This window comes from Carcharhinus amblyrhynchos, chromosome 27 (genome assembly GCF_965287045.1).
Source record: "Carcharhinus amblyrhynchos chromosome 27, sCarAmb.v2.hapA, whole genome shotgun sequence".
Classification (NCBI taxonomy): domain Eukaryota; kingdom Metazoa; phylum Chordata; class Chondrichthyes; order Carcharhiniformes; family Carcharhinidae; genus Carcharhinus; species Carcharhinus amblyrhynchos.
This window is the reverse complement of record NC_137350.1, coordinates 8,734,776-8,759,170: the sequence shown is the minus strand read 5'-3', so window position 1 is coordinate 8,759,170 and position 24,395 is coordinate 8,734,776. Positions and strand designations below refer to the sequence as shown.

Sequence of the window (24,395 nt, the reverse complement as noted above, 5' to 3'; positions counted from 1 at the left end):
CTTAGTGTAACATCTTCATCGCTTCTCAGCCTTTTGGCTAAGATCAAGGGTAGTATCAGCAGTCCTGCACTTGGTTGAAGTCATGAGGTTACACTGAGGTTTCATTTGAAACAATTTTTAAAAGCGGCATCTAGACTGGCTAAGATGCAAATGAGATCAAGCCTTGGAGGGGGTGTAGTGCCTGTCCAATCAGCTTGGATCATGTAGATCTAGCCCAAGACAGGAAGAGGCTTGCCTGTCTTGTCAGCTTGGACCTGGAATGTCTCACTTGAGACTTTGATTGGATTGAATTAAATATAAACAAAAAACATCTTCAGCAATCTCAACTACAAAATAACAGGAAATAGGATAGGCCATTCAGTCCATTGAAAGCACTTCACCATTCAATAAGGTCATGGGTGAACTTCATCAGCTTTACTTCTTCACCTTATGCCCTAGTACCAAACCTCAGTCTTGAATGTACTCATCAACTGCATACCCTCTAGTCCTAGACTCTCCAGTCAAGAGAAACAACATCTATGCAGTCAGACCCCAAAATCTTACACATTTCAGTGCAATCACCTCATTCACTGAAACCCTAAAGAATAAAAGTCCATTCTAAGCTATCTCTCCTCATAGGAAAGCTTTTCACCCTAGGAATCAAGCTAATGAACCATTCCAGCCCCACCAAAGCAGGTACAGTCTGTTTGCCAAGGAGACCAAAACTATACATAACATTCCAGGTGTAATTTCACCAAAGTCCTGTACATTTGCAGCAAGACTTCCTCACTTTTATATTCCAACCCCCCTTGCAATAAAGGTCAGCATATTATTTGCTTTCCTAATTACTTGCTGAACTTGCACATTTCCTTTCCGTGATTTGTGTACAAGGGCTCCAAAACCATCTGAATGTCATTAGTTACTAGTCTCTAACAAAAAACCTTTTCTATTCTTCCATCCAAGTGGATAATTTTACACTTTCACTTTATCCACTTGCAAGCTTTGTGCCCATTTACTCATTACATTCTACGTTCCCTTGCAGCTTCTTCAGATACTTCTGACGGCTCTCTTCTCTGTCTAGATTTATATTGTTAGCAGAATTGGCACATATTACACTCAGTCCCTTATGTAATTCACTGATATCAACTGTCAGGATAACTGATAGCTCTGTGCTTTCTACCTCTCTTTATTTAAGCATAAGGATTACACTGGTTTCCTTTTAATCCACAAGGGTTATTCTGGAATACAATAACTTCCAGAAGATCAAAATCAATGTGGGAATTTCCATTGCTAGTTGCCTATTTGAGAGGAGTGGGGAGGGTAAGGGCATCAGGTCCCTTAATTTATTGGTCTTTAGTCCATTAATTTCACTGGACTTTTTCTTTAGATATGTTAATTACTTCAAGTTTCTCATTTTACTCTTGGTTTCCCATAACTTATGACATGCTCTGACTTATACTATGAAGACAGAAACAACGTTTGTTTCACGTTTCTGTTACTTCTTCAACCCCCAATATTATTTCTCTTGCCTCTGCCACTCAGACACAGGACAAATTTAGCTAATCTCTTCCATTATACAGTTGCAAAAGGTTTTACAGGCAGGTGTTAGTTCTTGCCACTTTACACTTGTATTCTATTTTTTCCTCCTTTATCAATTTTTAGATCATCCTTTGTTGATTTTTAAAAAAAAATCTTGCTATTCTCAGGCTTACTACTCTCTGTACCAAGTGTAAGCTTTTGCTTTTAATCTAACACCATCCTTAACTTCTCCAGTTACCAATGGTTGCACCACTTTTCCTGCTGAGCTATTTTTATTCCCTATTATGCAACATTTATCTATTGTTATATCTTTCAACTAATTTCCCAACCTCATTCAGTCAACACTCTCCTAGCTCTCTAGCGGGCTTTATTTAACTTCAAGGCCATAGCTTCAGACTTAGCCACATCACTCAAACTTAATTTGAAATTTTATCATATCATGATTACTTTCTAAAGGGATCATTTATCATCATTTCACTATTCAATCACATTTTCTTTTGTAATACTGGATCTAAAATAGCAAATTCCCTCATAATTCCTTGAGATATTGTTCCAGAACAGCATCTTGAATGCATTTCACAAGCTTATCCTCCATGGTATTATGCCAATTTGGTTCATCCAGTCTATATAAAGAGTACTGCCACGATCAGACTAGATTTCTTCAAGTCTTTTGGGAACTTGGGCAACTGACCTGCAGCAATATTTGCTATTAGTCACTTAGTAGTAAGAGTAATGTTGAAGACATGAAGTCAAAGCTTTTTGTCTTGCACTCATCAGGACAGATGCAAGAATGCCAAATTTCAAAGTGAACAACAATTGATACTATGAGAAAAGTGTAATGGTTGGTTGACAAGTTAACTCTAATCGGTCGAGGCTTTGTCATGGAGAATGAAAAGTACTGATATATACATGACTTAAGAAAAAAATTAGGGTATCAATTGTAGCACTGCATAGAACAAACTGCAGAAAATTAACAAATGCATCTCCAGTGGCATGGCTTACAGATCACAATTAAATGCACTAACACAAGGATTAGCAGATATTTGAGGAACTATTCCACCACTTTTTCTCCTTCCAGAAGGAATATAGGTCCAACTGAGGCAGTTGACTGTGGTATCATAGCCCAATAAGTCCTATGTGACATGACACAATAATGTGACAAAAATCAAATTACTTCAAATGCTGGAAATCTGAAATAACAGAAAATGCTGGAAATCTGAAATAACAGAAAATGCTGGAAATCTGAAATAACAGAAAATGCTGGAAATCTGAAATAACAGAAAATGCTGGAAATCTGAAATAACAGAAAATGCTGGAAATCTGAAATAACAGAAAATGCTGGAAATCTGAAATAACAGAAAATGCTGGAAATCTGAAATAACAGAAAATGCTGGAAATCTGAAATAACAGAAAATGCTGGAAATCTGAAATAACAGAAAATGCTGGAAATCTGAAATAACAGAAAATGCTGGAAATCTGAAATAACAGAAAATGCTGGAAATCTGAAATAACAGAAAATGCTGGAAATCTGAAATAACAGAAAATGCTGGAAATCTGAAATAACAGAAAATGCTGGAAATCTGAAATAACAGAAAATGCTGGAAATCTGAAATAACAGAAAATGCTGGAAATCTGAAATAACAGAAAATGCTGGAAATCTGAAATAACAGAAAATGCTGGAAATCTGAAATAACAGAAAATGCTGGAAATCTGAAATAACAGAAAATGCTGGAAATCTGAAATAACAGAAAATGCTGGAAATCTGAAATAACAGAAAATGCTGGAAATCTGAAATAACAGAAAATGCTGGAAATCTGAAATAACAGAAAATGCTGGAAATCTGAAATAACAGAAAATGCTGGAAATCTGAAATAACAGAAAATGCTGGAAATCTGAAATAACAGAAAATGCTGGAAATCTGAAATAACAGAAAATGCTGGAAATGTTCAGCAGTTCTGGCAGTGTCTGTGGAGAGAGAAACAATGTTAAAGTTTTGAGTCTGTATGACTCTTAAGAGTCTCTGCTGAAGAGTCACATGGACTTGAAATGATAACTCCACAGGCCCTGCTGACATAGAATCAGCAATAACAAGGTGATACCAAGCAGGTAAGCGAGAAGACCACATGTTGAGCTGTACGGTAGGAATCAGCAATCATCAGCTACCTCATCGAAGAAGCATCAACCTCTCATATTGCACATCCTGTACGCGTGAATAAAGAGTAGGATAGATTTCAAAGACATGAACATTTAGAGCTCGAAATGTAATGACACTTAGAAAATTGGCACAAAAATGTTAGCAAAACGCACTTTAAATCTTATAAACAGTTTACTTAATTATTGTGAATGTGCATTTTTCATTCCATTTGGAAATTATGGCACCTTCACCAGAGATGGAAACCTTAAAAAAATCATGAATACAGATGTTAGTATTACTTAAATGAAGGAGATAATGAGAAAGGAATTCCCAAAAAACCAAAAAGTAGCTTCTGGCAAAAGGATCAGAGGCTTCAGCCAGATATACAAATTAAGTATAACTGTCATTTCTATGTGACAGTGAAACAGTGTTCCAGCATACTGTTACTACAGAGTTATTTTTGTATTTTACATTTGTAAGCTTGATGCCGACTAATTCATTTAATGTGACGACTGCTTTCATTATAAGTACCATGTGCTCCAATAATAACTGGTTATTATGGATCGAATTGCATGAAATTGCATTAACTCAAACCTTTTGATGTTTAAACTGAAATATTGACTATTTAAAGCTTGTCAATAATTTTTATAACAACAGCACTGGATCAAATTAATTTTTGTTCGCACTGCATGACAATTCTTTGTACCACAGCTCACCACCATTAAGTCACTCACCCATACATTTATCACCATCACATTTTCCTTGCCTACCCCCAAAGATAACCAAGCTTCCTATGGAGTGGTCACCAAACTTGCTTCGAAAGTCACACTGAAATTTTTATTCTTTTAGAGCAAACTTGTTAAATGACAGGGGTGTGATCTTCCTGCCAAGCTCGCCCCAAAACCAGAAAATCTCACCCAAGGTCAGCAGTCCATTGCACAATTCCCATGGCGAGTGGGACAGGAAAATTCCCTCCAGGGAATGTGTATATTTTCAGACTAAAAATTTATTCTTAATTTCTTTCCACCTGCCTTCAAAACCACAAGTAAGCAATAAGAGATGCCTGCCAAACATTAAACTGCAAATTAAAACTGATAGTTCAATCAGAATTTACGCAGTTCTTTTTGAACTTCCTTTCAGCAACTTTACTCAAGTAATTGTATACAATATATTCAAGTTTTAATTATGAAAGTTACCCAAGTTCCTAATTTATTACCTCCTCTCCAAAATGAAGCTGCATTTTTTAATTTATTAAAATCAACAGTACTCACCAACAGAAGTAAAACAAAAAAACTCAATCTTGATTGGGAAAGTGGTTGAAGCTTGGCAGGGGAAAGGAAACCAATTAACTTAAAATCTTAAATGAATGCAAATGGCATTCCAGGAAATTTGCTTGGAGGTGACCAACTTCCCCCACCGCAACCCAGTACAAAGAACCTAAATTTCAAACAGATGTATTCAAGAATTGCAGCAATGTCACACATGAGCGAGCAACATTGCAATTCCTTGATTATACCGTAAGTATAAAACTGAACTAAAATAGATGCAAATGAATATCTAGACTGAATTACAATGTTCATTTGGAAAGGGATTTCAATTTTTACATCCCATTGAAATGCAATGCCCACATCAGACTATTTACACACAAATTTTGGAACTGGTTTTGGACAGGGAAATATGAAAGATGCCAACTTCAGATCAAATTATGTTCAAACATTTATAAACCCTAACAAATTCCTTCTTCTAGTAAAAACTTGGACAAATCTATTTCTGAAATAAACAAACGATAGTGACTGAAAGCTAATCTTTTCCTGACCAATCGAGTTGTGAAGAATAACCTGGCATAAGTAATTAACCTATAGCTCAAAGAACTTGGGCCACCTGGATATTCCCACTGCGACCCCAATTCGAGTTGACAATGTGTATGCGCATGTGTGAAAAGGCAGGATAGAAATGAGTGTTGAGAAGAATTTTTAATCTTTACATATTTCCAATACTTGCCTTTTCAGTTAGTTTTCTGAAGCAGGAACTCGGCCATAAATGCCCCTCAATCATAGGGATTTGGAGGGCCCTTGCAATCGTTAACATTCAGTCAGTGCCCCATAACAGGCATTGCTGCTGCAAAGTTTGCAGTATCAGAAGATTGTCTCATGGCCCCTTTGGGCATCACAACCCTCTGGTATTGGGATCTTAGCCATGGAGATTGCCAACATCAAACAAAACCAAGGACCCAACTTGAAACATTAGTGTAGTATGTTATATTTAGAGGCTGAGCTCCAAACTGTCATCAATATTCAGAGATGGATGGAGAATGGGCCTTCTGCTAAACATCCAGCACACAATAGTCCTCTACTAGCCTGCTTCTGCTGTACAACACTGTTCCTCAACCATCAAAATCCACATCAAGATGGAGAATGGGCCTTCTGCTAAACATCCAGCAGACAACAGTCCTCTACTAGCCTGCTTCTGCTGTACACTGTTACTCAACCATCAAAATCCACATCAAGTTATTGGAACAATGCTAATACATGTGACAAATCAAAAACAAACAGCAAAAAGTATTGTTTCTCACGTGCCATACAGGCAAAGCATACCGTTCATAGCAAACGAGAGTGCAGAATGTGTCACAGTCATAGCTAGAGTGTTGAGAAAGATCAACTTAGTGCAAGATAGATCCATTCAAAAGTCTGATGGCAGCAGGGAAGAAGCTGTTCTTGAGACGGTTGGTACGTGACCTCAGGCTTCTGTATCTTCTTCCCAATCGAAGTTTGTGGAAGAGAGAATGTCTGAGGTGCGTGGGGCCCTTAACTACGTTGACTACTTTGCCGAGGCAGCAGGTCGTGTAAACAGAATCAACGGATGGGAGACTGGTTTGCGTGATGGATCAGGCTACATTCATGACCTGCTCTGCCCAAGACCACAAGTTTCTTGTGGTCTTGGGCAGAGCAGGAACCATACCAAGCTGTGATACAACCAGAAAGAATGCTTTCTATGGTGCAGCTGTAAAGGTTGGTGACAGTTGTAGCTGACATGCCAAATTTCCTTAGTTTTCTGAGAATGTGGATCATTTCTCATACTTTGGGAGCCTCTTCTCAGGGAGGACAATGAAATTCAACATTGCCATAGGTGTTCCAAGATCAGTGTCCTCTGTCAGGCACTGATCAGTGGAAAACACGAATAACATGCCAAAAATTGATGACAAGGCTATAGCAGGTGAGGACCTAGAAATAATCATTATCACTAATGAAGCAATGTTAGGTAAAGTAACGGAGCTAAAGGTAGACAAATCTCCTGGCCCTGATGGAATGCATTGCAGGGTTCTAAAAGAGATGAGACGGTGAAGATAGCAAATGCACTTGTGGCAATTTATCAGAAATCACTGGACTCCGGGGCGTTTCCAGCAGTTTGGAAAACAGCAAATGTGACACCACTGTTTAAAAAAGGTAGACAAAAGGCGGGTTATATACAGGTTAGTTTAACTTCTGTAGTGGGGAAAATGCTTGAATCTATCAAGAAAGAAATAGCGAGACATCTGGATAGAAACTCTCTCACTGGGAAGACACAACACGGGTTCATGAAAGGCAGATCACGTTTAACTAATTTAGTGGAATTTTTTTGAGGACATTACGAGCACAGTGGACAATGGAGGATCTGTGGATGTGGTGTATCTGGATTTCCAGAAGGCATTCAACAAGGTGCTGTACAAAAGGCTGCTGCATAAGATAAGATGCATGGTATTATAGGTAATATATTAACATGGGTAGAAGTAACAAAAAGCAAAGAGTGGGGATAAATGGGTGTTTTTCTGGTTGGCGATCAGTGACAAGCGGTGTGCCTCAGGGTTCAGATTGGGACTGCAATTATTTACATAGGAGTTGGTGACCAAGTGTAGTGTGTCAATGTTTGCAGATGACACTAAGATAGTGGTAGAGCAAAGTGTGCAGAGGATACAGTCTGCAAAGAGATATAGATAGTCTGAGTGAGTGGGCAAGGGTCTGGCAGATGAAGTATAATGTTGGTTAAATGTGAGGTCATCCATTTTGGTAGGAATAACGCATAATGGATTATTATTTAAATGGTAAAATACTGCAACATGCTGTTGTACAGAGAGGATCTGGGTGTGCTTGTGCACAAATCACAAAATTGGTTTGCAGGTGCAGCAGGTAATTAAGGTAAATGGAGTTTTGTCCTTCGTTGTTAGAAGGATGAAGTTTAAAAACAGGAAGGTTATGCTGCAGCTGTATAAGGTGATGAGGCCACACCTGGAGTTTTGGTCTCCTTACTTAAAGGATAAACTGGCACCAGAGCGGGTGCAAGGAGATTTACTAGATTGATTCTGTAGTCGAGACGGTTGGCTTACGAGGAAATACTGAGTAGAGTGGGACTATAACCATTGAAATTAAGAATGAGTGGGGCATCTTACAGAAAGATAAAGTTATGAAGAGAATAGACAAGATAGAGAGTTTGTTTCCACTGGCAGGTGAAACCAGAACTAGGGGGCACAGCCTCAAAATAAGGGGCAGCAGATTTAGGACTGAGTTGAGGAGAAATTCTTCACCCAAAGGATATGAAACTGAGGAATTCCCTGCACAGTGAAGCAGTTGAGGCTACCTCATTGAATGTTTTTAAGGCAAAGATAGATTTTTGAACAGTAAAGGTTATGTTCAGCAGGCGGATAAATGGAACTGAGTCTAGAAAAAGATCAGCTGTGATCTTATTGAATGGCGGAACAGGCTCGAGGGGCTAAATGGCCTACCCCTGGTCACAGTTAATCAACTGTGATGGACAGGCCACATCATCTGCATGCATGACACAAGACTCCCAAAGCAAGTGCTCTATTTTAAGCTTTGCCACAGCAAGCAGTTACTAGGGGCAAATGCTTCAGGAACATCCTCAAAGTCTCCCTGACAAAAAAAATGCAACATGCCCACTGATCAATGGAACAGATTGCAAAGATGGGAAGGGGCAAAGCCATGCAGGGATTTGAAAACCAGGACAAGATTTTTTTTAATTGAAGCATTGTCTGATTAGGAGCCAATGTAGGTCAGCAAGTACACCAACAATGGATAAATTGACAAGGCGCAAGTCAGGATATGGAGCAGGACAATAAAGATACTTCCATATCAATTTTCAATTCTAGGGAACAATTCACTACGCATCATGACCAGCTGCTGCAGTTAAGTTCCTATCTCCAGCTAGAACCTTTTTTATACTTTTGCCTTCCTAAAACTCTGTTCTCCTACCCCTATGGTCTCGCAATGTTTTGCTCTGAAGCTACAGCAGACCTTTCAGGTTAGCACTGATGCAGAGCAACAAACACAATATTGGCACAGATTTATTTATAAGTAGTAAGAGTCTGGACCTACGTAGCTTTATTCACACATGGGACAAAGTCAGGCTGCAGAAGCACAGATCAGAGTATTGGATGCAGGGTTCTGTCTGCTCAATTTGTAGTGCTTCCAATTTCTGGGACTTTGCAGGGCTGATCTCCACACTAGAATAGCTAAATTTGAGTCCTCAAAAAACAAGCTTCATTAAGATTGCACAAGTCTTCCAAACTCATCTGAAAATTCCCTTACACAAGAGCAAGATTTACACAATAAATGAGATAAGTCATAAGAAAACTGGAAAGGGAGGAGGCGGAAACTGCAGCTAAACATTGAAAGACTGCTCGCTTATGCTTCAAACAGCAGAGATATGTCTGGAGAAGCAGGCATTTCATATCCAGGAAGGAGAGCATCTTGGGGTTTTCCTGCCATTCTTAAAACTTACACTGACTTGTGCTGACTAGTGTTCCACCCATCTTCCACCTGGAGAATTTCTTTTAAACCAAGTATTTTTAATATTTTAAAAAAGGAAGAAATTGAAGGTAACCCTCTCCGCACATGGGCAAAGAATTATGCAACACAAGCAATGTATTTCATTAATACCCACACATCCTAAGTTAGAATGGTTCTTTCATTTGTGTTAAATCATTGTGATGTTATAAAAATGCAATTACAACCAATCACAAGAAAGGTTGCTTGGATGCTACTTGTAATTAGGAGCTAGGACAAGTACTTGTCAGTCATGCAAGCAGCAATCTAAGATTAGCACTTTGGAATGCAACAATGTTGGGAAAATTACAATAAAGATGGTCAGCACTCAGGAACAGGAAAAGGCCAATAAACCCACTGAAACTCTTTCCTAATGTCATAATCCCTCCCAGATCTAACTGCATTACACCTGTCCTATCTTTGGGATGTCTTTAAAGCTTCACAACCAACGAAGCACTTAAGTATGGTCAGTAATATAGGAAATATAACAGCTAATTTAATTATTTATATTGCTATTTTAATAAAAAGAAAGTCAGGTAATTGGTTTCAAATTATATTGATTGAGGGCTAAATGCTGACCAGGACCCTGGGAGAACACCCCTACTCCTCCTCTAATAAAGTCTTGGAATGTTATACATCCAGCTAGGTGAGCGTATTGGTCTTTGGTTTTAGAAAAGAGCCCCGAGTAGAGCAGCACTCCTTCAGTAAAGCAATATTACAATTAGCCAAAATTGTGCACTCAAGTCTCTACAGTGGGATTTGAACCCATGACCTTATTACATAGAGTGTTAGTGTTCAGCTAAGGCCAGCATCTTCACTCTGTTTACCTTATTTAGTAGATTATTCAATATATTTAGTATTCAGTAAAGAAGTTTCACTGATAATTGTGACTCTTATTCACTTCCATTTATGTTCACCTATCTTAATAACCTGGGTTTACTTTATTTTCTAAGATGTTATTAGATACACCTTAACTATATGTTCTTCAAAATACTCTCACTAATGCACTGGGCCAACACGAGTATGGAATTCAGGTACTGTTCAGGTAAAAAGACCATTACCAGGAGATGTGTAAAAATCAGTGGGTGCTCCACCCAAGATATCTTAGCCAGGGAACCATTCACTATTACTTCTCCAAACACACTCAAGTACAGTCATACAGTATGCAAAAGTTCAGAATGTGCACAACTTTTGAATAATGACATGCACCTACAAGCCAACTACAGTCAACAGACAAAAGAAAATATAAACATTTCAGCATTCTATTCATCATACTTTTTCCGTCCATAATGATTATTTAGATTCCCAATACCACATTACTTTCAATTTCTCAGTTTTGCACTACGTGGACACTAATAAAAGTAAATTATGAAAAAGATTTGAATTGAAAGTATTTTCTAGCATGACCACTAATTAGTTACCACATGGTTTTATCTATATACCAATGTTACCACAAACTTTTATTTATGCATCTGTACCAGAGGACAACCATTCAACCCTTTGAAAGACCAAAGAAAATTATTTTAATCAGTATATCAATTAACAACTGTGAGAAGAACAGATGAACTTTGACAAAGGGTTTACACTCAAAACAGCTTTCTTCACAGGTGCAGAATATCAAAGGCAGTCAGCATTTCTATTGCAGAGTTTGAAAATATGCTTTTATCTTTAAAAAGCAACACGTTTTTTCCATTTACAAAGAGTACCCAAGACTGCCCTGCAAACAGTAGGCTAGCAAACCTGTCAGAAACCACAAGATATCTCTTAATTTAGTGAAGTTAATTTCCATTCTTAAAGAAACATGCAGAGTCTTTTCCTGTGACAAGGATAACAACATCCCAACTTTGGCCAAGAGTAGCTACTGACACAAAACACTACAACCACCAGCATACAGCTTCCTTCTCCTGAGGCCTAACTAATCAACTGCACTAAAGAACAATCACTCTTGCCTCAACTCTGATGTCTGCATATATCAGCACAAAACGAAATATATTAATTTGTAAATTATGAAGGGGAATGCACTTACTTGTAAAATAAACACTATTGTTCATTAACATAGTGTTAAAATTGATGAATATACACTTCAATAGTTAAATTAATAATTGGTCAATCACATTTTTTTTGTTGGGGCTCAGATTTGAAGTAGGTACCAAGCTTGAAGTGCTATACCTGAATATCAAAATATGCTTTAGTACCAACTGTAAATGCGTTAAGTTCATTTTTGCGAGACTCTTCCGTCCTTGATACAAAGACGGACACCCACCGCTGTCCAATTCAAAAGTTCTTATTCTGCTTACATATGCAAGCTGGCAAGCCTTTGCTACCTGATTCCCAGCACTGAGTGGAAGTTACAAAGCAAAGGCTTGCCAGCTTGCATATGTAAGCAGAATAAAGAACTTTTGAATCGGACAGCAGTTGGTGTTTGCCTTTGTATCAAGGACGGAAGAGTCTTGCAAAAACGAACTTAACAAATGCTGCTCACTCAGTATCAAACCCGAGAACCATTGGCACTCCATTAGTGTGTACCATTTAACTGAATAGAAGGAAAAATGTATTGGAAACTGATTTTTAAAAATGATTTCAGAACAAAATGCCCAGGTAATAAGATCATCATTTAAGGCTTAAAAATTATTCTGCCTTCTATATTAGCCCAGCCTTGTCTCATCTGATGGCAGCTGCTTCTCATTATCACAGCTTCACGACACCTAGTCCAAGTGACATTATCTACACGTGAACCTTGACAAGAGTGCCAGCAGCGTCTAACTACTGGAAGTGGCAATTCAGTTGAGCCTAAACCTCCCTTACCTTCAGAACTCTCAGCTTGCATAGAGAGTAAATGCCAACACGGGCTGCTTGGGCGAAATGGCCTATTTCCATGTTATGACATCCATCCCTTTACGTGGGATTTAATGGGATTGATGGCCTATCTATAATCAATGGCCTTAGTAGGTAGGGATATGACTGGCGCAACTTGTGGGCCAAAGGGCCTGTTTGTACTGTAGTGTTCTACGTTCTATATATGGTCACCATTTCTACCCAAATACATTATCACCCAATTCACCCAAATTCAGGAGTCACAGGATGGTGATTGGGAGCAGGAACACAACCCAGGTTAACTGAAGCATTCCCATTGCTAAGATTAGTTAACTTGAGAAAAAGGAATCAAAGCAAGACCTTGGCGCTTTGATTGGTTCCACTGCTTACCTGATACATTCACTGAGCCACTGGGGAGCTTTTCAATTTAAACACAACCCCGATATATTTCTCATTCATTGAGACATTTATTTGAAGACAAATCATAAAGTCACTTGCTATCTTGAGTAAAGCTACATAAATTTTTAAAATGCTAGATTCCCACTAAATTGTTATTTAGATTTCTCAACTCAATCTCAGCGCAAGAGAAATGATAATCAAGAGTTGAATACATTCACAACACTAAGTTAACACCATTTCTATTAAAGAATTCATGGTTAAATATGGATATCAAAAAGAAAATGTGTCAAGATTCCAGGACCAAAAGATCAAATCAGATACAGACTTGGCAATAACATCAGCGCTGTGGTTTTAAAATATATGTTTGCACAGTCCAGGGTGCCAACAGGACATTATGGATCATAAAGACAATTGAGAGACTACACTATAAAATACAATGAAAAATCAACACACTTGAAATGTAAAGTGCACAATTAGTATTATGCAACCTCCCTCAAATGTCATACAACAGAAGCAGGAATTTGATGTCCAAGTAAAATGTTCACACTAAGTCCACTTGAATTGTGTACAATGCTGCTCAATGATAGATTTTTCTCTTTTAAGTGTGGCTGTGGAGCGAATATTTGGAATTTGGTAATGGCGTGTGATCAAGGGAATGGTGGAATGTACTAAAATAACCACGCCGTCACTCAGACTGCCTGCCCATTTCCTGCTCTGTAACATTGCCTGACTGCCCCACCTTAACTGCTGCTATCACTCTCATCCATGCTTTTATTACCTTTAGATTTGACTTCTGCAATGCACTTCTGACCGGCCTCTATTTTATGCCCTCTGCAAACATAAGGTTATCTAACACATTGCCGACTGTATCCTAACTCGCACCAAATCCCATTCATCCCTGTATATGCTGACTAACACTGGCTCTTGGTAATGACTCGATGCATTTTCAAATCCCACCATGGCCACCCTATGTCTCTAATCTCCTCCAATCCTGCAAGATATCTGCATTCCTCTGCTGTTGGTCTCTTTTAGTTCCCCACGCCCCAAGCTCTAATTCCCTCTTTAAAGCTCATCACCCCATCTTCCTCAAAGAAACTTTTAAAATGTACCTCTTGGACCAAACTTTTGGTTAACTGCCATAATATTTCTACATGTAATAAAGTACAAGTCTTTCAGGTCAAACCAAGTAAACAAACTCAAATTACATTCAGACAAAGAAAAAGGGGGTGGCTCCCCAAAAGGACGGGGAACGGCCCGAACAGAAACAAAAAGTACAAAGGAAACTTAAGACACGTCAAATCAAATTGTGATTGTTAATTAAGTGTATAATGTTCCTGTGAAGTGCCTTGGGATGTTTTATTACATTAAATGCATTATATAAATACACTTTGTTATTGTAATAAATTAGACATGCTGGAAGTTCTTTTTTCTTCTTTCATGTAACCATTGGCTACATGAGCATTTGGCTTTTCAGTTATACAGCTAAATTGAAACTTTACAAACAGCTTCACCTCTTGCATCAAAAAAAAGCAATCTGGCAAAATCTAATTTACTCAACAAGTGATACACGTGAGTGTAATCAAGTAGTTTACTTTCCAAGCCAAGTACAACAGATTACAGTCTCAAACCCAGTACAGATGATCAGACAAGTCAGACAAAGAACTTACAGCAGCTCTCTTTACTTTAGTATGTGATTCTACTGTTAATAGCACCAAAACTATGTTTGCTTTTTCTTGATAATCATAAACGTTCCTTCCAAAATTTCAGTGAGTCGTGATAAAGAATGTACTGCTTCCAAGCATAGGCATATAGTTGAGTTGAGGAATTGTTCAACTTGTCAAGGCCACATTCAGAAACCAGTTTATCATCTTCTGAATGCATTTGATATCTTATTGCTAACCACATCTGACCCTGAGAAAACTTCTCTTCAAGCCCAACTTGAGATTTTCTCTCTACATTATTGCCCAAAAAATTACAGTTTACATAACTGTTGGACAATGCAAAACCTAGACAGCACAAGAAAATTAAAGTGTTTAAATATTAAGAACATTTGAAAAAAGACAAGTAGCTAAATACCAACAAGTCACTAATAAAACTCAACTTACATTCAAATATCTTTGCATCAGCCTCCGCTAATGGCAAATTGCTAATACAGAACATGACAAAACAAAAAACTTTGCAAAACTAGACCTGAAAGAGATACAATTCTGCACCAAAGGGCCATTACAGACAACTCACAATCTAGGAGTACAGTTTAGATCTAATAGATTAACAGATAGAAAATTGGTGAGAATTTGCAATCAACAATTTTAAACAAACCAGCTGTCCAAAAATAGAATTAGATATGTAACTTTAGGACACTTCTTCAGATAAAGGTTATTTATTTGTCACAAGACTTAGATTAACACTGCAATGAAGTGAAAATTCTCAGGTCGCCACACTCTGACACCTGTTTGGGTACACTGAGGGAGGACTTAGCATGGCCAATTCACCTAACCAGCAGGTCTTTCGGACCATGGGACAAACCGGAGCACCTGAAGGAAACCCATGCAGATAGGGGAAGGAAATCGAATCCAGGTTTCTGGTGCTGTGAGGCAGCAGTGCTAACAAATGTGCCACTGTGCTGCCTCTACTTGGGCCATTCACCCTTCACATGTGGCCTGACATGATGACCGTTTCCTGCAATTTATTTTTAATTTGCTTAAAATATTTGGTGCAAACACAGGTGTCTCACTTGAAAAGACACAATCCCTGATCGATGCGGGATGAGTCAGACACTCATCCAATCGGATCCCCTATGAATCAGATCCTTACTATGAATCACTCGCTCAGACACCAAGTAATAGCTTCAACTGTTTACACTTTCCAATTGTACATGAATACCACTCAAACAATGGAATAGAAAATATCTGAGTTTCAAAACTCAGATGTAATCAAATTGCATACATGGATACATGCTGTGAATCTTTAAAAAAAATGGATCCTGTGTTGCAGAAAAGTTAATAACCAGTGTAACAATGTCTTGAAACTTTGTTCAGGTTATTACAACATGAAATTCATATGCACAAGATAAAGAGTGCAATTCAATTTCAGTTCATTTTAATTATGCATTTAGTAGTGTATGCATTCTGGTCATTGTTCATTCATGTCATTCACTACTTGTGAAATCTTTTCCAAACACCAGTTAATCTATTGTGACCTGGTCTCTCCAGCCTACCACTATTTTCCCCATTGAGGGCATGCTGGGTATATTGCTCAGCTCTCCCTTATAAATGCTCAGGAAAGTAGTTTGAGTACTGTACTTAATTTACATAATTATCACATCCCTGCTTGCAAAACTGACCAGGAAACTGTGCTGTCTTCATACAAAGCTCATTTTACACCTGTGTGTTCAATTGTCAAAGAAATTTGGTGCCAGAAGCAAACTGATAAGGTCACCCTGGTGAAATGGGTTGGTGTATTTTCCTGCCCAATATCACTACTTTCTAACCTAGCCCTGTTCGCTCCCATTGACTTACTCTGGGTGATATGTCTGCCTATTCCTACTATGACTCAGTAAATGAGCTCACTGTCGCTTACCCCCTCGCTCGGAATTAGACCTCCCTTGACTACCTTCCCACTCCAATGCTTTGATCTTTTTAAATTTACTTTTCCCCCCTTCCCCAATGCTTGCCTTTTTATTCAATGCAGTTATTTTATTTTGGACGATCCCTCATTGGGAGATCCAGGTTAGGTTTCTGGCCAGTTGTTTCTCATCAACCCTTGCTAGATTCTCCGTGAAGTGACTTGTATTTTCTGCCGGGGAAGAGAGAGAGAATCGTGTGGGAGCCATGCTCTGGGGAAGAGCGACTATTCCAAACACCTCTCTCTCTGCCAGGCGCTTCTCCATTCATCCGCCGGTGGATCCAGCTCCCCAAGCCTGGCTGTAATTATTGGAGTGGAGGGAGGGAGGAAGAGATGCCCGCTTGCTATGAGCTCCTCCTCATGGGGCCTGGCTCCCCTTTGCCCACTGTTGGTGGGGAGCACAGCGGGGAGAGAGGGTGAGTGCAGACTAGGCCCCGGGCCCCGCACTCTCACAGTGAGTCAGCAGCGTTAGTCTTCCCAACCACCCTCCATCCGCGCTCCGGGCAGCCGCTCGGCCGGCCGCTCCTTCCTTGCGCGCCGCCTTGCCCCCTCCTGGGCCGCTCTCACTCACCGATACTGTGGAGGATGTCTATAGAGGCGTTCCGGTCGGTGCTGACTAAGGACTGGGCGCGCTGGAACTCCACTAATGCCGCCGCTACCGCCATCTTTTTTTTCCTCGCCGACAATCACATCAACTCCCGCCCCTCCCCCCCGCCTCCTCCTCCTCCTCCTCCTCCACGGCGCAACCGAACCCGCGCACTCCCCCCGCCCGCGCGGCTATACGTCATCTGACTGACAGCTCCCCCCAGCCATTTAGCCATCGAGTCGCTGATGTCATCCCGTACCGTCACCCAGTCAGCACCAGTACAGGGAGGAGCCGCATCGCCGCTTCCGACTGATGAGGTAGGTTACGCAGCAGGTGGTGCTATGACGGCGCACACACTTCTGGAGCATGCGCATTGTGACTCAATGGGATTGTGGGTGATGTAGTTTTTCTCCTCTGCACAGAGCAGAATGGGAAACATATACAAGCAAGGTTGGCACTTGTTGTTTCCATTGAATTGAATTGATTTATTATTGTCACATGTGTTTGGATACAGTGAGAAGTCTTGTCACATGTATTGGGATACAGTGAGAAGTCTTGTCACATGTATTGGGATACAGTGAGAAGTCTTGTCACATGTATTGGGATACAGTGAAAAGTCTTGTCACGTGTATTGGGATACAGTGAAAAGTCTTGTCACATGTATTGGGATACAGTGAGAAGTCTTGTCACATGTATTGGGATACAGTGAGAAGTCTTGTCACATGTGTTTGGATACAGTGAGAAGTCTTGTCACATGTATTGGGATACAGTGAGAAGTCTTGTCACATGTGTTGGGATACAGTGAGAAGTCTTGTCACATGTATTGGGATACAGTGAGAAGTCTTGTCACGTGTATTGGGATACAGTGAGAAGTCTTGTCACGTGTATTGGGATACAGTGAAAAGTCTTGTCACGTGTATTGGGATACAGTGAAAAGTCTTGTCACGTGTATTGGGATACAGTGAAAAGTCTTGTCACATGTATTGGGATACAGTGAGAAGTCTTGTCACATGTGTTTGGATACAGTGAGAAGTCTTGTCACATGTGTTGGGATACAGTGAGAAGTCTTGTCACATGTATTGGGATACAGTGAGAAGTCTTGTCACATGTATTGGGATACAGTGAGAAGTCTTGTCACATGTATTGGGATACAGTGAGAAGTCTTGTCACATGTATTGGGATACAGTGAGAAGTCTTGTCACATGTATTGGGATACAGTGAGAAGTCTTGTCACATGTATTGGGATACAGTGAGAAGTCTTGTCACATGTATTGGGATACAGTGAGAAGTCTTGTCACATGTATTGGGATACAGTGAGAAGTCTTGTCACATGTATTGGGATACAGTGAGAAGTCTTGTCACATGTATTGGGATACAGTGAGAAGTCTTGTCACGTGTTTGGATACAGTGAGAAGTCTTGTCACATGTGTTTGGATACAGTGAGAAGTCTTGTCACATGTGTTTGGATACAGTGAGAAGTCTTGTCACATGTATTGGGATACAGTGAGAAGTCTTGTCACATGTATTGGGATACAGTGAGAAGTCTTGTCACATGTATTGGGATACAGTGAGAAGTCTTGTCACATGTATTGGGATACAGTGAGAAGTCTTGTCACATGTATTGGGATACAGTGAGAAGTCTTGTCACATGTATTGGGATACAGTGAGAAGTCTTGTCACATGTATTGGGATACAGTGAGAAGTCTTGTCACATGTATTGGGATACAGTGAGAAGTCTTGTCACATGTATTGGGATACAGTGAGAAGTCTTGTCACATGTATTGGGATACAGTGAGAAGTCTTGTCACATGTATTGGGATACAGTGAGAAGTCTTGTCACATGTATTGGGATACAGTGAGAAGTCTTGTCACATGTATTGGGATACAGTGAGAAGTCTTGTTTCTTGCCAACAATTACACACAAAACACACCTTTCACAGAGTACACAGGGAAGATTTTCACATTAACTTCAATGCAGTGCTAATATAGGCCTACTTGTGACAATAAAAAATAAACTTAAACTAGAAAGGAAAGCAGGTGCAGAATACAGTGTTACAGTTATTGATGGATAAGGAGAAAGATCACCTCAATGTGTGATAGGACCATTCTATTGGGAGAGATCCTAATTATAACTGCCTTTAATTCCATTCCATCCCGATTGATTTTCAGAATTACAATGTAAGAAAGAAAGTGTTTAATTGCTATTTTTAACTATTTGGGAACTACTACTTGGCAATTTAATGTTTATTTATATTAGTGTCACAAGTAGGTTTACATTAAGACAGCAATAAGGTTATTGTGAAAATCCCCTAATGGTTACATTCTGGCACCTGTTCGGATACATTGAGGGAGAATTTAGCATGGCCAAATCACCTAACCAGCATGTCTTTCAGACTGTGGGAGGAAATCAGAGACCCGAAGCAAACACACACACAAACGGGGAGAACGTCCAAACTCCGCACAGACAGTGGCCTGAGCTAGGAATCAACGCCAGGTCCCTGGAGCTGTGAGGTTGTAGTGCTAACCACTGTGCCACCATGCGGTTTACCTCTTCCACTGGGAACTTTTCACAGGAGGTGCATAGTTGATGGTCACGTTAATTTGAAAAAGTTCCATAGACTTCTTCAATTAATCCTTAAGAGAACATGTAAATTAATATTTGTGGAAAATTTCTGGGCATCACAGTGACACAGTAATTAATGCTGCTGCCCCACAGCGCCAGGGACCCATGTTCGATCCCCAGCTGGGGTCACTGTCTGTGTGGAGTTTGCAATTTCTCCCTGCGTCTGCGTGGGTTTCCTCTGGATGCTCCAGTTTCTTCCCACAGTCCAAAGATGTGCAGGTTAGGTGGCTTGGCCATGCTAAATTGCTCCTTAGTGTCAGGGGGCCTAGCTAGGGCAAATACACAGGGTTATGAGGAAAGGGCCTGGGTGGGATTGTGGTTGGTGTAGATGCATTGGGCTGAGAGGCCTCCTTCTGTACCGAAGGGATTCTATGATTCTATTCTATAATTGCCCAGCCCTTAATTGTTGGTGACAGTAAGTCAAAAAACAAAGTTGAAATATGTCCCATTGGAACAATAAGACTTTCAACTCAATGTCGCGGAATCACTAATGAATTAAGGATTAACTTCTTGGACACTGCTGCAATCAACCAAAGAGCAAAATCGTAGCATTATTAAAATAATTCGGTATATTTTTCATTTTTGAATAGTTTTGATGTAAAAACGGTGGCGTAGCGGTTAGCACTGCTGCCTCACATCGTGAGGGACCCATATTCGATTCCTGGCTTGGGCCACTATCTATGCAGAGTCTGCACATTCCCCCTGTGTCTGCGTGGGTTTCCTCCAGGCGCTCTGGTTTCCTTTCATAGTCCAAACGATATGCTGGTTAGGCGCATTGAACATGTTAAAATCTTCCTCAGAGTAACTGAACCGGTGCTTGAATGTGGCGACAAGGGGATTTTCACAACAACTTGATTGCAGTGTTAATGTAACCCTACTTGTGACACTAATAAATACATTTCACAAATAATGTATATAGGATTCTGGAAATCTTAAACCAAAAATGAAAAATGATGGAAACACTGAATAGGTCGGACAGCATCTGTGGATGGTCTTTCAGACAGAGGTATTAAATTAATACTTTGAACTTACCGAGGAAAAAGTTGCTACACAGGCCGTAGTGAAAGACAAGGTAAATAATGCACTAGAAGGATTAAAATTGATATGGAGGAGTTATTAGATGAACTGTTTAAATTTAAAATTGACATAGGACTACACTAGAACCAGATGAGTTACATTCAATGATACTGAAGGAAGTGAGGGTGTAAATTGCGGAGACACTCGCCATAATTTTCTCATCTTACTTAGACTCACAGGTGGTGCCAGGGAACTGGATAATTGCAAAATGTTTCACCATTGTTGAACAAAGGTGTAAAGCTAAGCCCAGCAACTATAGATGTGCAGGTTAGGTTTATTGGCCATGCTAAATTGACCCTAGTGTCTGGGGGGTGCTTAGCAGGGTAAATATGTGGGGTTGCGGGAAGAGGGCCTAGGTGGGATTGTGGTTGGTGCAGATTTAATGGGCTAAATGGTCTCCTTCTGCAATGTAGGGATTCTCTGATTCTACAGACTAATCACTGTAACTTCCGTGGTGGGGAAGCTTTTTGAATCAATAATTCAGGACAAAATTAATAGTCACATGAACAAATTCAGGTTAATTAAGGAAAGCCATAACAGATTTATTCAGGGTTATGCATCTCTAACTAACTTTCCTGAGTTTTTAATGAGGTAACAGAGAGGGTTGAGGACAATGCTATTGATGTGTTTTACATGTATTTCCAAAGGGCATTCCATACAATGCCACACAACAGACTTGTCGGCAAAGTTGTAGCTCATGGAATAAAAGTAACATGGATACAGAATTAGCTGAATGACAGGAAACAGAGTAATGGTTCAGGGATGTTCTTTCAGGTGAGAGGAAAGTTCATAGTGGAGTTTCTCAGACGTCAGTGATGGGATCCTTGATTTTTCTGATCTGTATTAATGACCTAGACCTTGGTGTACAGGGCACAATTTCAAAATCTGTGGGAGGTACAAGACTTGGAACCATTGTGAACTTTGAGGATAGTGTAGAACTTCAAAAGGACTTAGACAAGTTGGTGGATCATTGGACAAGTGGCAGATGAAGTTCAATGTGAAGAAATGTGAAGTGATTCATTTTGGTTGGAAGAACATGGAGAAACAATATAAAATGCAAGATGCAGCTACTTGACCAATGTAGCACAGTGGGAAAATCATGCCCGTGATTGGAAAGAATGCCAAGAAGATTCACAAGAATGGTTTCAGGGATAAAGAACTTCAATTATGAAGATAGGTTGGAAGCTGAAATTGTTTTCCCGGAATGGGAAGGTTGAGAAGAGATTTGATACACAATCATCCTCAACACCAGTGCCCCAAGGCTATGTTCTCAGTGCTCTACTATACTCCTTATACACCTATGACTGTGTGGCCAAGTTCCTCTCCAACTTGATTTTCAAGTTTGCTGACAACACCACCATAGCGGGTCAGATCTCAAACAAAGATGAGACTGAGTGCAGGAATGAGATAGAGAATCTGGTGAATTGGTGCGAAGACAATAATCTCTCCCTCAATATCAACAAAATGAAGGAGATTGTCATCGACTTCAGAAAGTGTGGTCGAAAATATGCCCCTGTCTACATCAATGGGGATGAAGTAGAAACAGTCAAAAGCTTCAAGATTTTAGGTGTCCAGATCACCACCAACCTGTCCTTGTCCCCCGTGCTGGTACTATCATTAAGAGAGTGACACAGTGGCACAATGGTTAGCACTGCTGCCTCACAGCGCGAGGGAACCAGGTTCGATTCCCCGCTAGGGTCACTGCCTGTGTGGAGTTTGCACATTCTCCCCATGGTCTGTGTGGGTTTCCTCTGGGTGCTCTGGTTTCCTCCCACAGTCCAAAGATGTGCGGGTTAGGTGGATTGGTCATGCTAGATTGTCCTAGATTGTCAGGGGGACTAGCTAGGGTAAATGCATGGGGTTATGGCGAGAGGGCCTGGGTGGGATTGTGGTTGGTGCAGACCTGATGGGCTGAATGGCCTCCTTCTGCATTGTAGGATTCTATGATCCTAAAGCCCACCAACACTTCTACTTTCTAAGGAAATTTGGCATATCAGCTACGAGTCTCACCAACGTTTACAGATGTACCATAGAAAGCATTCTTTCTGGTTGTATCACAGTTTGGTATGGCTCCTGCTCTGCTGAAGTCCGCAAGAAACGACAAAACGTCGTGAATGTAGCCCAATCCATTCATTGACTCTGTCTACACTTCCCACTGCCTCGGAAAAGCAGCCAGCATTATCAAGGACCCCACACACCCCGGACATTCTCTCTTCCACCTTCTTCCATCGGGGAAAAAGATACAAAAGTCTGAGGTCACGTACTGACCGACTCAAGAACAGCTTCTTCCCTGCTGCCATCAGACTTTTGAATGGACCTACTTTGCATTAATTTGATCTTTCGCTACATCCTAGCTGTGACTGTAACATTACATTCTGCACTCTCTCCATTCCTCCTCTATGAACGGTATGCTTTGTGTGTATTGCGCGCAAGAAACAATACTTTTTCACTGTATACTAATACATGACAATAATAAATCAAATCAAATCAAATTAGAATCATGAGTTATCTGGACAGTGTAGATAGGAAGAAACTGTTGCCGATACATGAAAGATTGAGACTGAGGGGAGTCACAGATTTGGAGTAATTGGCTAAAGAAGCAAAAGCAACATGCAGGAAAGTAATTTCACGCAGTGATTAAGATCTGGAATGCAGTACCTGAGAGTATGGTGGAGACAAGTTCAGTCGAGACATTCAAAGGGGAATTAGACTGTTATCTGAGAATGTAGAGGGTCACGGGGAGAAGGCATGGATGGCGCTAAGTGAATTGCTCATGCAGAGAGCTGGTACAGACATGATGGGCTCAATGGTCTCTTTCTGCACTGTAACAATTCTGTGATTTGTCTGAACTGAAGAAATTATAGATATAGTAGGTTTTATGCAAGTCCACTACCTACAAAACACAAGATAGGAGTGTGATGGAATACTCTCCACCTATCTGAATGCCCAAACAATATTCAGGAAGCTCAACACCATCTAAGACAAAGTGGCCCACTTGCTCTGGTACCGAATCTATCACCTTCAACATTCACTCTCTCTACTGCCAGTGCATAGAGGCAGCAGTGTGTACCACATGCAAGACACAACGAACCAGGATTCCTTTGCCAGCACCTTCCAAACCTTCTACCACCTAGAAGAATAATGGTAGCAGGCTCATGGGAAAGTAACTTCCCCTCCAAGTCATTCATCATCCTGACTTGCAACTATATCCATGTTCCTTCACTATCATTGGATCAAAACTCTGGAACACTTTAATGGCACTGTGGGTGTACTTATGCCACATGGACTGCAGCGATTCGAGAAAGCAGCTCCGCAAGACCTTGTTAAGAACAATTAGGGATAGATAATAAATGCTGGCCTTGCCAATGAAGCTTATAGCCCATAAATGATTTTTAAAAATGTTCGGGAAGAGTGCAGAGGGGAGGAAAGAACAAAAGGGAAGGTCTGTGAATTGCTAAACTCCCCAGAGAGACAAATAACTTTAAAACAATCAAGCTTCCAGTTGATAGTCAAAGGAATGAGACAAGATTTCACATTTTTATATTTTAACCCTAATAAATGACTAAAAAAATTACTATTGATTAAATTCTATTTTCTTTATCTACCTTTATGCATTTTAATAGAACATAGAACATAGAAAAACTACAGCACAAACAGGCCCTTCAGCCCAGAAGTTGCATTGATGATATCCATACCTACTAGGCTTACCTATAACCCTCAATTCTATTAAGTCCCATGTACTCATCCAGAAGTCTCTTAAAAGACCTTATCGAATTTGCCTCCACCACCACGAACGGCAGCCGA

The 24,395-nt window shown here is 40.1% G+C and overlaps 1 protein-coding gene and 1 non-coding gene across 2 annotated transcripts in view; one reads left to right on the top strand and one right to left on the bottom strand.

The window, feature by feature from the left end:
• Positions 1–17,000, bottom strand: part of LOC145359343 (26S proteasome non-ATPase regulatory subunit 11) — a 77,120-nt gene extending 60,120 nt beyond the window's left edge. Inside the window, exon 1 of the mRNA XM_080213947.1 lies at positions 16,877–17,000. Coding sequence (XP_080070073.1) covers positions 16,877–16,970 — 94 coding nt within the window. The 5' untranslated portion in view covers positions 16,971–17,000. The remainder of the gene's footprint in view (positions 1–16,876) is intronic.
• On the top strand, positions 18–212 carry LOC145359358 (U2 spliceosomal RNA). The gene has a single exon (XR_013889572.1). It is a non-coding gene; the product is annotated as a U2 spliceosomal RNA (small nuclear RNA).
• Positions 17,001–24,395: the final 7,395 nt, after the last annotated feature.